Genomic DNA, 13,710 nt, shown 5'->3' on the forward strand with positions numbered 1-13,710 from the left:
CCTCCTGCAGCTTGTTGCTAACTCCTGCAGCCTGCTGCCTCCTACAGCTTGTTGCTGCCTGCAGCTGCCTCCTACAGCTTGTTGCTGCCTCCTACAGTCTACTGCAGTTTGTTGCTGCCTCCTGCAGCTTGTTGCTAACTCCTGCAGCCTGCTGCCTCCTACAGCTTGTTGCTGCCTGCAGCTGCCTCCTACAGCTTGTTGCTGCCTCCTGCAGTCTGCTGCAGCACAACAGACCTACTGATGCTTTGAACTCTCACTGTTGCTGATCCAAACACACTGTGTGCTGCTGCAGCCTGCTGCCTCCTGCTGCTGCCTCCTGCTGCTGCCTCCTGCTGCTGCAGCCTGCTGACCTACTAATCCTTTGAACTCTGCTGTCCCTGCTTCTGACTCAAACACACTCGGTAGGTTCTGCTGACTGAACGTCTCTTTGACAAGAGGACCTGCTAACTGACCCGTCGACGGTCTGAGAAGGACCTGCTGACCTGCAGCAGACTGCCTGCAGGTCGGTCAGCTTCATGTCAGCTGTAATGTTCTAACACTAAGACGTGTTGGCAGCAGCTCCTCCAGACTGACAGAATGTAAGAAGAGCAGATAAACGGCTTTTTAATCATTAATGAGATTCTGACGTGTTGAAACAGCTCCATTTATAAAAACTACTGCTGCTTCAAGCTGCTTTGATTTCTGACATAATATCGTATAAATGTAATGTTTTTTTCTTGTGTTGTATGGAATATTTCCCGTAGCTGGTGATAAAGTTTTAAGAATGAATGAACTCTGAACTCTGGCTGAACTCTCTCTGTTACAGTCCGCCGCCATGAATCCTCTATGAAGTGAGAATTATTTCAATAAATGCAGCAAAGTTGAAGGAAAGCGACCTCGGAGAGGATGACGCAGGCTGGCCTCCACAATCTATTGTTTTTATTTTTTATAAAAAAGAGCCATAAAATAGAAGTGAATTAGCATAATATCCTCAGCCAATGAATCATGTGAGTACAGAAGGCCAGTGACTCACTGTGAGCACTTCAGCTGCTGTAGATACAGTAAAACACAGAATAACACAGTAGAATATAGTAGAATACAGTATTCAACAGTATTATACAGTATTATACAGTATTATACAGTATTATACAGTATCTGAGTGCATTTTAAGGCTCTCTCTGATCTGCTGAGGTCTCAGTTTGCAGCAGAACAGAGAGAACATAGTATCATAATCATCCTTACACAACATTACATTTAAAATGGGAAATATGTCTGATACACTGCAAAAAACATGAAGCTTACCAAGTATTTTCTTCTTATATGTAGCAATAGTATCTTAATTATATTGTTTTGAGTATAATTTACCTACTGACCACACTGCAAAAAAGCCGACTTGTATTTTTTGGCCTAAAACAGTGATTTAAGTTGGTAAAACTTGGAAATATAAATTATTGACATTTAGGGCAATAATGTAAGTTAGCACAACAAAGGAAGCCAGTTGTCTGCTCAAAAACAAGTTGGTGAGTTGTTGTTACTTATATCTTTAAGTTGGGGTTCACAACAAGGGACAATAGTTCTGATAACTCTTATTTCTTTGTTGTGAAATGCGGGAAAGCGGTGAAATTCATTAGCGAAAGCTAGCGGCTAACTGATGCTAGCGGCTAACAAATGCTAGCGGCTAACTGATGCTCGCGGCTAACTGATGCTAGCAGCTAACTGATGCTAGCGGCTAACTGATGCTAGCAATGCTAATTAAAAATTGTGGTCGCAACATTAGCTGACATTTCATAGCAGCATTACAATGGTGCCAATTCAGCACATTGCAGAATTACAATGTAAAATTATAAGTTAGTACAACTTACAGTTGAGTTGACAAAAATCTGAATTCAGAGTTGAGCAAACTCAACAAAACTTAAAATATTTAGTTTAATTGTCCAACTTAAAATTTCATCGAAGTTTGTTGACTCGAAATTTTGAGTTCACCCAACTTTTCTTTTTTTGCAGTGCATAGCTTTATGTGCTCGTTTAATTATTAGTATTATAACTATGTGCTTATTTAATCATCTTATTGTTTAAAATCTTTTAAGGATTGACATTGTGAGCTTTTTCATGCTTCTCAAGCTATTCAGCTGTTGAAGATGGTGAGTTTTTACCTAAAATATTGGCTCCAGTTGAGAGTTTTATGTCTATGTAGTTTAAATGATATTTAAAAAGCATTTTCTTACTCGTTTCAAGTATTTCTGGCTTATTTTATTGTTACTACAGTCGGGCTTTTGAAGCCATAATTGCTTAAAATAAGTATTTTAGTATTAATTTCAAGACATCTTTGGTTTTTCCAGTTTCTAGATATTTTTACTTATTTAAATAATTCTTACAAAGAAACATTTACTTACTGCACTGGCAGATAATTTGACTTGTTTCAAGCATGTATTTGCTTAATTCAAGTTATTTATTTCTTATTTTTTGACAGTTGGTTTCTGCAGTGCAGATTTCAGCCTGTAACTGACTGTATGTTTGGACGCTGTTTCTAACATGTTGATGATTCAGATTTTACAGAACTGCTGGTTAAATTGGACCACCTGCTGAAGGTTTGGATTAAGAGTTTAAATAGTAAAATCTGCTGAGGAGGAGAACAAACAATACAAAACAAAAATAACATTTCACATTCACATTTCACTTTCTTACACAACATTACTTAATCTTTAAAGGGTAAAATATATTAAAAGATTAAATAATGGAATTGAATTATGGCTCTTCCCTGATTAAAGTCATGAAAAACACATTTAAACTTTAACATCATGTGTCTGTTCTGACTGAATCCTGATACACATTTTTTGTGTGTTTTTGTAATTTTGTGGTGTTTTTTTGTGTTTTTTCGTGTGTGTTTTTTGTCATTTCTGTGTTTTTATCTGTGTTCTTTGTCATTTCTTTGTTTGTTTGTGTGTTTTTTGTGTGTCTATATGTTTTTGTGTGTTTGTTGTAAAAAAAATGTTCAATGTTTTTGTGTGTTTTTTGTAATTTTGTGTGTTTTTATGTGTGTTTATTGTATTTTTTTTTGTTTTTTGTGTTCAAAATTCCAGTAAGTCAAAATGAAATAAATAATAATCAGGTCATATAGGTAAGGTTGTGCTGAAAACAATGATACCAACACGTCATGGTAAAGATTATTAAGTGGTTTATATACAGGCAGAATGAAAAGGCCCCGAACTCCAAAGGGTTAAATGTTGGTCACAAGTATCATGAGGAGAACATCTAGTTATTTATTCTATACTTAATATATTTGACCTTATCATCATCAAACACAAACTGGCCTCATGGAGTTTGAAGCAGAACTTTAGATGGAAGCTGACGGCAGGAAACAGCTGCTGGAGCTTTATTTGAAACTTTATTGGAAGGTTTTTTTAGGGTCTTGTATGTTTTATAGCACCTAACCAGGAGCTTTTTAGCCCCGACCTTAGAGAAGTAGTTTAGCTAAAGGAAAGTGAAGGTGAAACGTCGTGAAACAAGCAGCTGGTTGATATGATGACAACAACCTACTGGCCTGCCAGCAGGTGGATCAGAGCTGATGCACTCAAAGAAAAAAGTGTCCAACAAACTAAAAGTTGACTTTTCACAGACATAAAAGCTTCCAGTGTGTGTTGAAACTTTACCTCCAGTCCCGTGTTGCGTGTTAGCCGCGGCGGCTCGTCATTGACGGGGACGACGGTGATGGAGACGGTGACGGGGAGGCTGCGGCGCTCGATCTCGTACACGGAGGCGGTCAGAGTGAAGCTGTCCTCGGTCGTCTCCGTGCTGTCATGCATGTAGTAGATGTGTCCAAGTTTGATCTGCAGGAGACAAAAAGGATCCATTTAACTAAGTAAGTAAAGTTTATTTATAGAGAGCTTTTCACAGATAAAATCACAAAGTGCTTTACAGAATATAAAAAGAAAGAAATACGATAGGGGAACATAAGACAATTAAAACACAGTTAAAACACAAATGAATCATAGAAATTATGTAATAATATGTACAATGCATGGTGGTCTAAAAAGATATCTGGTCTTCTTGATTTTTTGATTCACATTAGCCGGTCGCATTAGCCGGTCACATTAGCTGGTGGTGCATTAGCTGGTTGCATTAGCCCGTCGTAAATTATCTGGTCACATTAGCCGGTCACATTAGCTGGTGGTGCATTAGCTGGTTGCATTAGCTGGTCGCACATTATCCGGTCACATTAGCCGGCCGCACATTAGCCGGTCGCATTAGCAAGTTGCACATTAGCTGGTCACATTAGCCGGTCACATTAGCCGGTCGCACATTAGTCAGTCGCACATTAGCAGGTCACATTAGCCAGTTGCACATTAGCTGGTTACATTAGCCGGTCACACATTAGCCGGTCACATTAGCTGGTTACATTAGCCGGTCACATTAGCTGGTCACACAGTAGCTGGTCACACAGTAGCTGGTCACATTAGCCGGTCGCACATTGGTCAGTCGCACATTAGCAGGTCACATTAGCCAGTCGCACATTAGCCAGTTGCACATAAGCAGGTCACATTAGCCGGTTGCAGTAGCCGATCACATTAGCCGCATTAGCCGGTCACAGTAGACAACGCATGTGCTCATGCTCCATCCCCTGCACCCGCCCAGGAAAGCTGGTCGCACATTAGCCGGTCACATTAGCCTGTTTAAAAGAGAAGTGGAGCTGGATATGTAAATGGTTAAATGGTCTTGTTGTGATCTGACCCAGGGGCAGTAGGTATATGGAGAATATCAGGGGCCCCAGTATCGAGCCCTGCGGGACACCATATAACAGATGAGAAGAATCTGACACAAAGTCCCCAGTAGAGAGCTTCTGTCAGTGAGATAAGGTGTAAACCAGTCTGATATGCCCACAGAGTCCTGTAATCTCTAAAGTGTCACTCAGACCTGAAGAGTTCTGCAGATCTGGAATAAAACCTTTTCCTGCTTCACCTCCACTCAAACTTCTTCATCTGATTCAGATGTTGGGTGCTCAGTGTGAGCTTCTTCCTCTCACCTGAAGTAATTCTACTCATAATAACCAGTTGACTCATCACTCAGCCTTTGAAAGCGTCTCTGGTTTCTCTGGGGAAACTCATTATCTCAGAGAAAGTCTGAGTGGAAACATCTGGGAACGAGTATCCGACAGCACGAGGCTGCTGGGAGAGTTCAGATCTGGTCTGGACCTTGACCCGGACTGGAGACTAAAGTCAGAATGTGTTTCACTGTTTTATAATCTAGAGAGTCTCTTGGGAGTCTTATGGAAGCAGTGAATCACTACAGTTTAAAGCAAATTATTATCTAAAGCAGAACTTCACTCAAACTGTTCACTTTCATATCAGAAACAAGATGGAGACGAGTGTAACGCTGAACTTTATGCCTCAAACCAACGAGACGTCACAGTCACTATGTCCATTATTTATATACAGTCTATGACTTCATCACACTCATTTTTTAAATGTGTTTTCATGAAGCGGTTTGTATGAAATTTGGCAGCAGAAGTCAGATGATTTCCTACAAAATGTGACATCAACAACCAATAAAAAGACACTAAACTAACAAAAAAGACGTATAATGACCAAAAAAGACACACATTTGCCAAAAAAAGAAACAATTGACCATAAAAGATGTAAAATTAGCAATAAAAAGACACAAAACAAACAAAAAAGATGTATGATGACCAAAAAAGACACAAATTTACCAAAAAAGATGTATAATCAGTGGTGGTAAAAGTATTCAGATACCTTACTTGAGTAAAAGTACTAATACTACACTGTGAAATTACTCCATGACAAGTAAAAGTCCTGCATTCAAAACTGACTTAAGTAAAAGTACAAAAGTATCAGCATCAAAATGTGCTGAAAAGGGAAACAAGTAAAAGTACTCATTATGCAGAATGGCCCACCTCAGATTGTTTATAGGTTATAAATATATTATTAGATTATTTGTATTGGTTCATTGTGTTCATTGGCTCATTGTTCACATGTAAGCAGTGTTAAAATTCTGTAAAGATAGGGCCCATTTTAACTACTTAATATACTGTTATGTGGTTTAATTAAAAATAAATGTCTAATCACTTTAAACTTTATTTTCATTTTTTTTTTAATATTAAATCTCAACCTGAAAAGTAACTAAAGCTGTCAGCTACATGTAGTGGAGTAAAATCTACAATATTTGCCTCAAAATTTAGTGAAGTAGAAGTAATTCAAAATTGTACTTAAGTACAGTACTTGAGTAAATGTACTTAGTTACATTCCACCACTGTGTATAATGACCAATACTTGTGCCGTTCAATAAAAGTTGTGTGTCTTGGAGACGCTGAGCGAGCTGTGGGACTGACGGGATGTCTTTACTGTGGTCGAAACTCAGTCTCATCCACAGAAAACTGACATAACTTTGGTCTTCTGGTTCCTGTTCCAGACTCTCTAACTGCCTCCAGACTGACATTGATCTTCTCCTCTCAAAAAACAATAAAACTATTATTGATGCATTTCCTTTTCTATGTGTTTTCTGTCAGAAGACGAGAACATTTTGTTCCTTTATCTCCGTACAGTAAACACACGATCTGTTGTCGTCCTAAACACATAATAATTGTGTTCGAAGTCTGGAGATAAAAGCTGTAATCAGGTTATAAAAGCTGCCAGCAGCAGCACATGAAGCAGCAGCTTGAAGGAAAACAGACAGAGCACAAAATGAACAAAAAATATTTATAATAACCAATAAAAAAGACACTAAACAAACGAAAAAGACGTATAATGACCAAAAAAGACGTATAATGACCAAAAAAGACAGAAAAATTTACAAAAAAGACGTATAATAACCAATTAAAAGACATAAAAACAAACAAAAAAGATGTATAATGACCAAAAAAGACACAAATTTACCAAAAAAGACGTATAATAACCAATAAAAAGACACTAAACAAACAAAAAAGACGTATAATGACCAAAAAAGACACAAATTTACCAAAAAAAACGTATAACAACCAAAGAAAAGTTGGGTGAACTCAAAATTTCGAGGCAACAAACTTTTAAGTTGGACAATTAAACTAAATATTTTAAGTTTTGTTTTTGAGTTTGCTCAACTCTGAATTCAGATTTTTGTCAACTCAACTGTAAGTTGTACTAACTTATAATTTTACATTGTAATAACTTTTAATCCTTACTTCTGCTAACTTCTGCAATGTGCTGAATTGGCACGATTGTAACGCTGCTATGAAATGTCAGCTAATGTTGCGACCACAATTTTGAGTTAGCATTGATACGCTAATGGCTACTCTTGTAGCTGTAACAAGCAGCGCCGCTAGCATCAGTTAGTCGCTAGCATCAGTTAGCCGCTAGCATCAGTTAGTCGCTAGCATCAGTTAGCCGCTAGCATCAATTACCCGCTAGCATCAGTTAGCCGCTAGCTTTCGCTAATGAATTTCACCGCTTTCCCGCATTTCCCAACAAAGAAATAAGAGTTATCAGAACTATTGTCCCTTGTTGTGAACCCCAACTTAAAGATATAAGTAACAACAACTCACCAACTTGTTTTTGAGCAGACAACTGGCTTCCTTTGTTGTGCTAACTTACATTATTGCCCTAAATGTCAATCATTTATATTTCCAAGTTTTACCAACTTAAATCACTGTTTCAGGCCAAAAAATACAAGTTGGCTTTTTTGCAGTGTGGTCAGTAGGTAAATTATACTCAAAACAATATAATTAAGATACTATTGCTACATATAAGAAGAAAATACTTGGTAAGCTTCATGTTTTTTGCAGTGTATCAGACATATTTCACATTTTAAATGTAATGTTGTGTAAGGATGATTATGATACTATGATCTCTGTTCTGCTGCATACTGAGACCTCAGCAGATCAGAGAGAGCCTTAAAATGCACACAGATACTGTATAATACTGTTGAATACTGTATAATACTGTATAATACTGTATAATACTATATTATACTGTGTAATACAAAATACAAATACAAGTTGGCTTTTCTACAGTGCACTAAACAAACAAAAAAGATGTATAGTGACCACAAAAAAAGACACAAATTTACCAAAAAAAGAAACAATTGACCAAAAAAGACGTAAAATTACCAATAAAAAGACACAGAACAAACAAAAGAGACGTATAATGACCAAAAAAGACACAAAATGAACACAAAAAAAAAAAAAGTTTGGAGATAAAAGCTGTAATCAGGTTATAAAAGCTGGTTATGAAGCAGCAGCTTGAGAGAAAGCAGACAGAGCACAAAGGAAGGACAGAAACTTTCCTCTGATCAAATCTAACACAAACTCAGGACGCTTCGCTGCTAACAGGACAGTTGGAACTTTGTCTTGACAAAAGCCACAAGCTGCCGTGAAGAGAAAGAGAGAGCAGGAAGTGGCAAATGGATCCCAGATGAGGCAGTTAAGACCCCCATCATCATTAGTGATCGAGACAATCAGTCTGCAGCCGGGACAATAAACAGAGGACACGTGGTCTGAAAACAGGCCAACCAGGTGTCAAGATTTAACCTTTTCTCATGTTTGATTGATGCACAAAAGCTTCATTCTGCACGGAAATATGAGATGCTTTGTTCTGGAAACATATGAGAGAAACAAAGTGGGCTTTAAGAGGTTTCCACAGTCATGGAAAAAAAATGATTAGACCACCCTTGGTTTCTATAATTTCTTGTTCATTTTAATGGCTGGTACAACTCAAAGTACATTTGTTATATTTTATATAATGATAAGAACAAAAATAGCTGATAAGAGTTTAATTTAAGAGCTGATTTCTAGACATTTTACATGGTTTTATTGATAAAGATTTTTGGTTTTTATCAAGAAAACCATGGAAAATGTCTAGATATCAAATCTTAAATTAAACTCTTATCAGCTATTTTTGTTGTTATCATTATATTTGTCCAAACAAATGTACCTTTAGTTGTACCAGGCATTAAAATGCATTGAAGAAAACAGCAAAAAATTGACCAAAAAAGACGTGAAATGACCAATAAAAACACACAAAACAAACAAAAAAGACGTAAAATGACCAAAAAAAGACACGAAAAGAACAAAAAAGACGTATAATGACCATAGAAGACACAAATTTACCAAAAAAAGACACAAAAAGAACAAAAAAGACGTGAATAAAAACAGCCTTGTGAATCCTGCTGCCAATAACCAGGGCAAAAATACACGGCATAAAAAAACAGGAATGGGAACCAAATGTAAAAAAACACCTTTGTTCTATTATTTTATTTGGTCCGTGAAAAATTCCTGGTAAATATGAAATTTGAATGCTTCTTAAGATACTGGGACACAGACAATAACTCCTCCACAATAACACATGCAGAGGCAGATAGAGAACACTGAACATCCTGCAGCAGCTCATCAAGACAGAAAAATAAATAAATATATATAATATACAAATTTCACCGAGTCTGCAGATTCACTCGTTGATCCACACTCTATAAGAATAAGTTACAACTTTAGTGAGACTGACTGGATTTTGTGTCATTATACCTGTTATTCTGCACAAATTGATTTTTTTTGTTGTTCACTTCCAACCATGAATGTGCTGATTTCATAGAGCTGGGACTTCTTCTCCTCCTCCTCTTTTCTTCTCTTTTGATACTGAGCACCGGAGAACTTTGACGGCCGTTTCATCTTGCAAGATTTAACAAAACATGACGTGTCTATCACTTGACGTGACTCTGTGACAGCGGTCTGACCGTCTAAAGGGGGGCAAGGCAATGACCACACGTCACATGTCTCAGCACCACAAGTGACAAAATGTCATTGTTTATCTGTTTCTTTCTTTCTTTACTATATAAGATTTATCAAAACAAAACGTGTCTATCACTTGACGTGACTCTGTGACAGCGGTCTGACCGTCTAAAGGGGGGCAAGGCAATGACCACACGTCACGTGACTCAGCACCACAAGTGAGAAAATGTCATTATTTATCTGTTTCTGCACCAAACTCTGGATCCTTTAACCAGCATTTCAAAGCACCTGAATATCATGAGGACACAGATTCTTATTTTTCTCAGTCTGGGACTAAAAACTTCCCAGCAGACCATAAAAAACCCAATAATCCATATTTCATCCCTTCTTAATAACTCCAGGGAGTATAACATCTTCCTCCGGTGGCGAGATCACGCTGGCTGCTCTGCTCTCTTATAATAACCAAAATCATTATCAATAGTGTCTTTTTATTGGTCATTTTATGCCTTTTTTTTGGTAAATGTGTCTTTTTTTGGTAAATGTGTGTCTTTATTGGTCATTATACGTCTTTTTTGTTCTTTTTGTGTCTTTGCATTGGTCATTATCTGCTTTTTTTGTTCTTTTTGTATCTTTATTGTCATTATACGTCTTTTTGGGTAATTTTGTGTCTTTTTTTTGGCAATTTTGTCTTTTTTTGTCATTAAACCTCTTTTTGTGTTGTTTTATTGGTCATTATTTGTCTTTTTAGCTTGTTTTGTGTCTTTTCTGGTAATTATACATCTTTTTTGGCCAATTTGTGTCTTTTTTCCATTTTCCCTTTCCTGTATTTTGTGTATTTTTGTCCTGGTTATTGGCAGCAGGATTCATGAGGCTGTTTTTATTCACCCAACTGTTTGCACATGTGTGCTGCACCAAACTCTGGATCCTTTAACCAGCATTTCAAAGCACCTGAATTTCATGAGGACACAGATTCTTATTTTTCTCATTCTGGGACTAAAAACTTCCCAGCAGACCATAAAAAACCCAATAATCCATATTTCATCCCTTCTTAATAACTCCAGGGAGTATAACATCTTCCTCCGGTGGCGAGATCACGCTGGCTGCTCTGCTCTCTTATAATAACCAAAATCATTATCAATAGTGTCGTTTTATTGGTCATTATACGTCTTTTTTGGTAATTTTGTGTCTTTTTTTGGTAATTTTGTCTTTTTTTGTCATTAAACCTCTTTTTGTGTCATTTTATTGGTCATTATTCGTCGTTTTTGTGTCTTTTCTGGTCATTATATGTCTTTTTTGGCCAATTTGTGTCTTTTTATTGGTCATTATAAGTCTTTTTTGGTAATTTTGTGTCTTTTTTTGGTAATTTTGTCTTTTTTTTGTCATCAGACCTCTTTTTGTGTTGTTTTATTGGTCATTATATGTCTTTTTTGGCCAAAGTCTTTTTCCATTTTCCCTTTCCTGTATTTTGTGTATTTTTGTCCTGGTTATTGGCAGCAGGATTCATGAGGCTGTTTTTATTCACCAAACTGTTTGCACATGTGTGCTGCACCAAACTCTGGATCCTTTAACCAGCATTTCAAAGCACCTGAATTTCATGAGGACACAGATTCTTATTTTTCTCAGTCTGGGACTAAAAACTTCCCAGCAGACCATAAAAAACCCAATAATCCATATTTCATCCCTTCTTAATAACTCCAGGGAGTATAACATCTTCCTCCGGTAGCGAGATCACGCTGGCTGCTCTGCTCTCTTATAATAACCAAAATCATTATCAATAGTGTCTTTTTATTGGTCATTATACGTCTTTTTTGTTCTTTTTGTGTCTTTTCTGGTCATTATATGTCTTTTTTGGCCAATTTGTGTCTTTTTATTGGTCATTATACGTCTTTTTTGGTAATTTTGTGTCTTTTTTTGGTAATTTTGTCTTTTTTTGTCATTAAACCTCTTTTTGTGTCATTTTATTGGTCATTATTCGTCGTTTTTGTGTCTTTTCTGGTCATTATATGTCTTTTTTGGCCAATTTGTGTCTTTTTATTGGTCATTATAAGTCTTTTTTGGTAATTTTGTGTCTTTTTTTGGTAATTTTGTCTTTTTTTTGTCATCAGACCTCTTTTTGTGTTGTTTTATTGGTCATTATATGTCTTTTTTGGCCAAAGTCTTTTTCCATTTTCCCTTTCCTGTATTTTGCCATGTATTTTTGTCCTGGTTATTGGCAGCAGGATTCATGAGGCTGTTTTTATTCACCAAACTGTTTGCACATGTGTGCTGCACCAAACTCTGGATCCTTTAACCAGCATTTCAAAGCACCTGAATATCATGAGAACACAGATTCTTATTTTTCTCAGTCTGGGACTAAAAACTTTCCAGCAGACCATAAAAAAAACAATAATCCATATTTCATCCCTTCTTAATAACTCCAGGGAGTATAACATCTTCCTCCGGTGGCGAGATCACGCTGGCTGCTCTGCTCTCTTATAATAACCAAAATCATTATGAATAGTGTCTTTTTATTGGTCATTATATATCTTTTTTTTGGTAAATTTGTCTTTTTTTTGGTAAATTTGTGTCTTTATTGGTCATTATATGTCTTTTTTGTCATTTTGTGTCTTTTCATTGGTCATTATACGTCTTTTTTGGTAATTTTGTGTCTTTTTTTGGTAATTTTGTCTTTTTTTGTCATCAAACCTCTTTTTGCGTCGTTTTATTGGTCATTAATCATCTTTTTTGTTCTTTTTATGTCTTTTCTGGTCATTATACATCTTTTTTGGCCAATTTGTGTCTTTTTCCATTTTCCCTTTCCTGTATTTTGACGTGTATTTTTGTCCTGGTTATTGGCAGCAGGATTCATGAGGCTGTTTTTATTCACCAAACTGTTTGCACATGTGTGCTGCACCAAACTCTGGATCCTTCAACCAGCATTTCAAAGCACCTGAATTTCATGAGGACACAGATTCTTATTTTTCTCAGTCTGGGACTAAAAACTTCCCAGCAGACCATAAAAAACCCAATAATCCATATTTCATCCCTTCTTAATAACTCCAGGGAGTATAACATCTTCCTCCGGTGGCGAGATCACGCTGGCTGCTCTGCAGGATTACCACAGCGAGGCTTCGCCATCAAACTTTCCCCCGTTACTCTCTGTGCTGTTTGGATGTGTTGTGTTGCAGCAGATAGAGAGAGAGAGAGAGTTATCTGCTCTCTCTCCGTGTGGTTTAGAGGCCCCAGCTTTAGGAAAATATTAAAAATGCATGAGTAGTTACCGGTGCAAAAAAAAAAAAAAGGCCCTCATGCATTCTGAATGGACCACATAGCTGCTGGAGCTAGTTAGACACATATCTTACAGCCCTCCGCCTCGCCTCCTCTCTACTTTGCTGAAACATTGTGGAAAAACTGACGATGCCTTTGGAGCGCCTGGAGCCAAAATAAACTGGCCCGGCCGCTATATTCCTATAATAATGTTTGAGTGCACACCAGCGTCCCAGACTCACTCATACACACCGTTCAGAGATCCCACAGAGCTACTGGAACCATGAGTGTGCTGATTTCATAGAGCTGCAAGAGTTATAGATATTATATATATTTCATATATATATTAGACCCTTGTTTTCTTCACTTTCTTGTTTTATTTTAATGTCTGGTAGAACTAAAGGTTCATTTGTTTGGACAATTATAATGATAACAACAAAAATATCTGATAAGAGTTTAGTTTAAGAGCTGATATCTAGACATTTAACATGGTTTTATTGATTAAAACCAAAATCATAATCAATTGTGTCTTTTTATTGGTTATTAGACGTCTTTTTTGTTCATTTTGATCATGATCAATAAAACCATGTTAAATGTCTAGATATCAGCTCTTAAATTAAACTGCAGTCAGCTATTTTTGTTGTTATCATTGTATTTGTCCAAAAATAAACACATTGGCCAAAAAGACATAAAATGAACCAAAAAAAGACACAAAATGACCAAAAAAGACGTATAATGACCAATAAAAAGACGCAAATTTACCAAAAAATACACAAATT

General features: G+C 36.7%; 1 protein-coding gene across 1 annotated transcript in view; it reads right to left on the minus strand.

Moving 5' to 3' along the window:
• cspg4 (chondroitin sulfate proteoglycan 4) overlaps window positions 1-13,710 on the minus strand; it is a 107,162-nt gene that overhangs the window by 15,440 nt on the left and 78,012 nt on the right. Inside the window, exon 6 of the mRNA XM_059335798.1 lies at window positions 3,630-3,806. Within this exon, the coding sequence (XP_059191781.1) occupies window positions 3,630-3,806 (177 nt within the window). The remainder of the gene's footprint in view (window positions 1-3,629; window positions 3,807-13,710) is intronic.

The sequence above is a fragment of the Centropristis striata genome, chromosome 6 (genome assembly GCF_030273125.1).
Source record: "Centropristis striata isolate RG_2023a ecotype Rhode Island chromosome 6, C.striata_1.0, whole genome shotgun sequence".
Classification (NCBI taxonomy): domain Eukaryota; kingdom Metazoa; phylum Chordata; class Actinopteri; order Perciformes; family Serranidae; genus Centropristis; species Centropristis striata.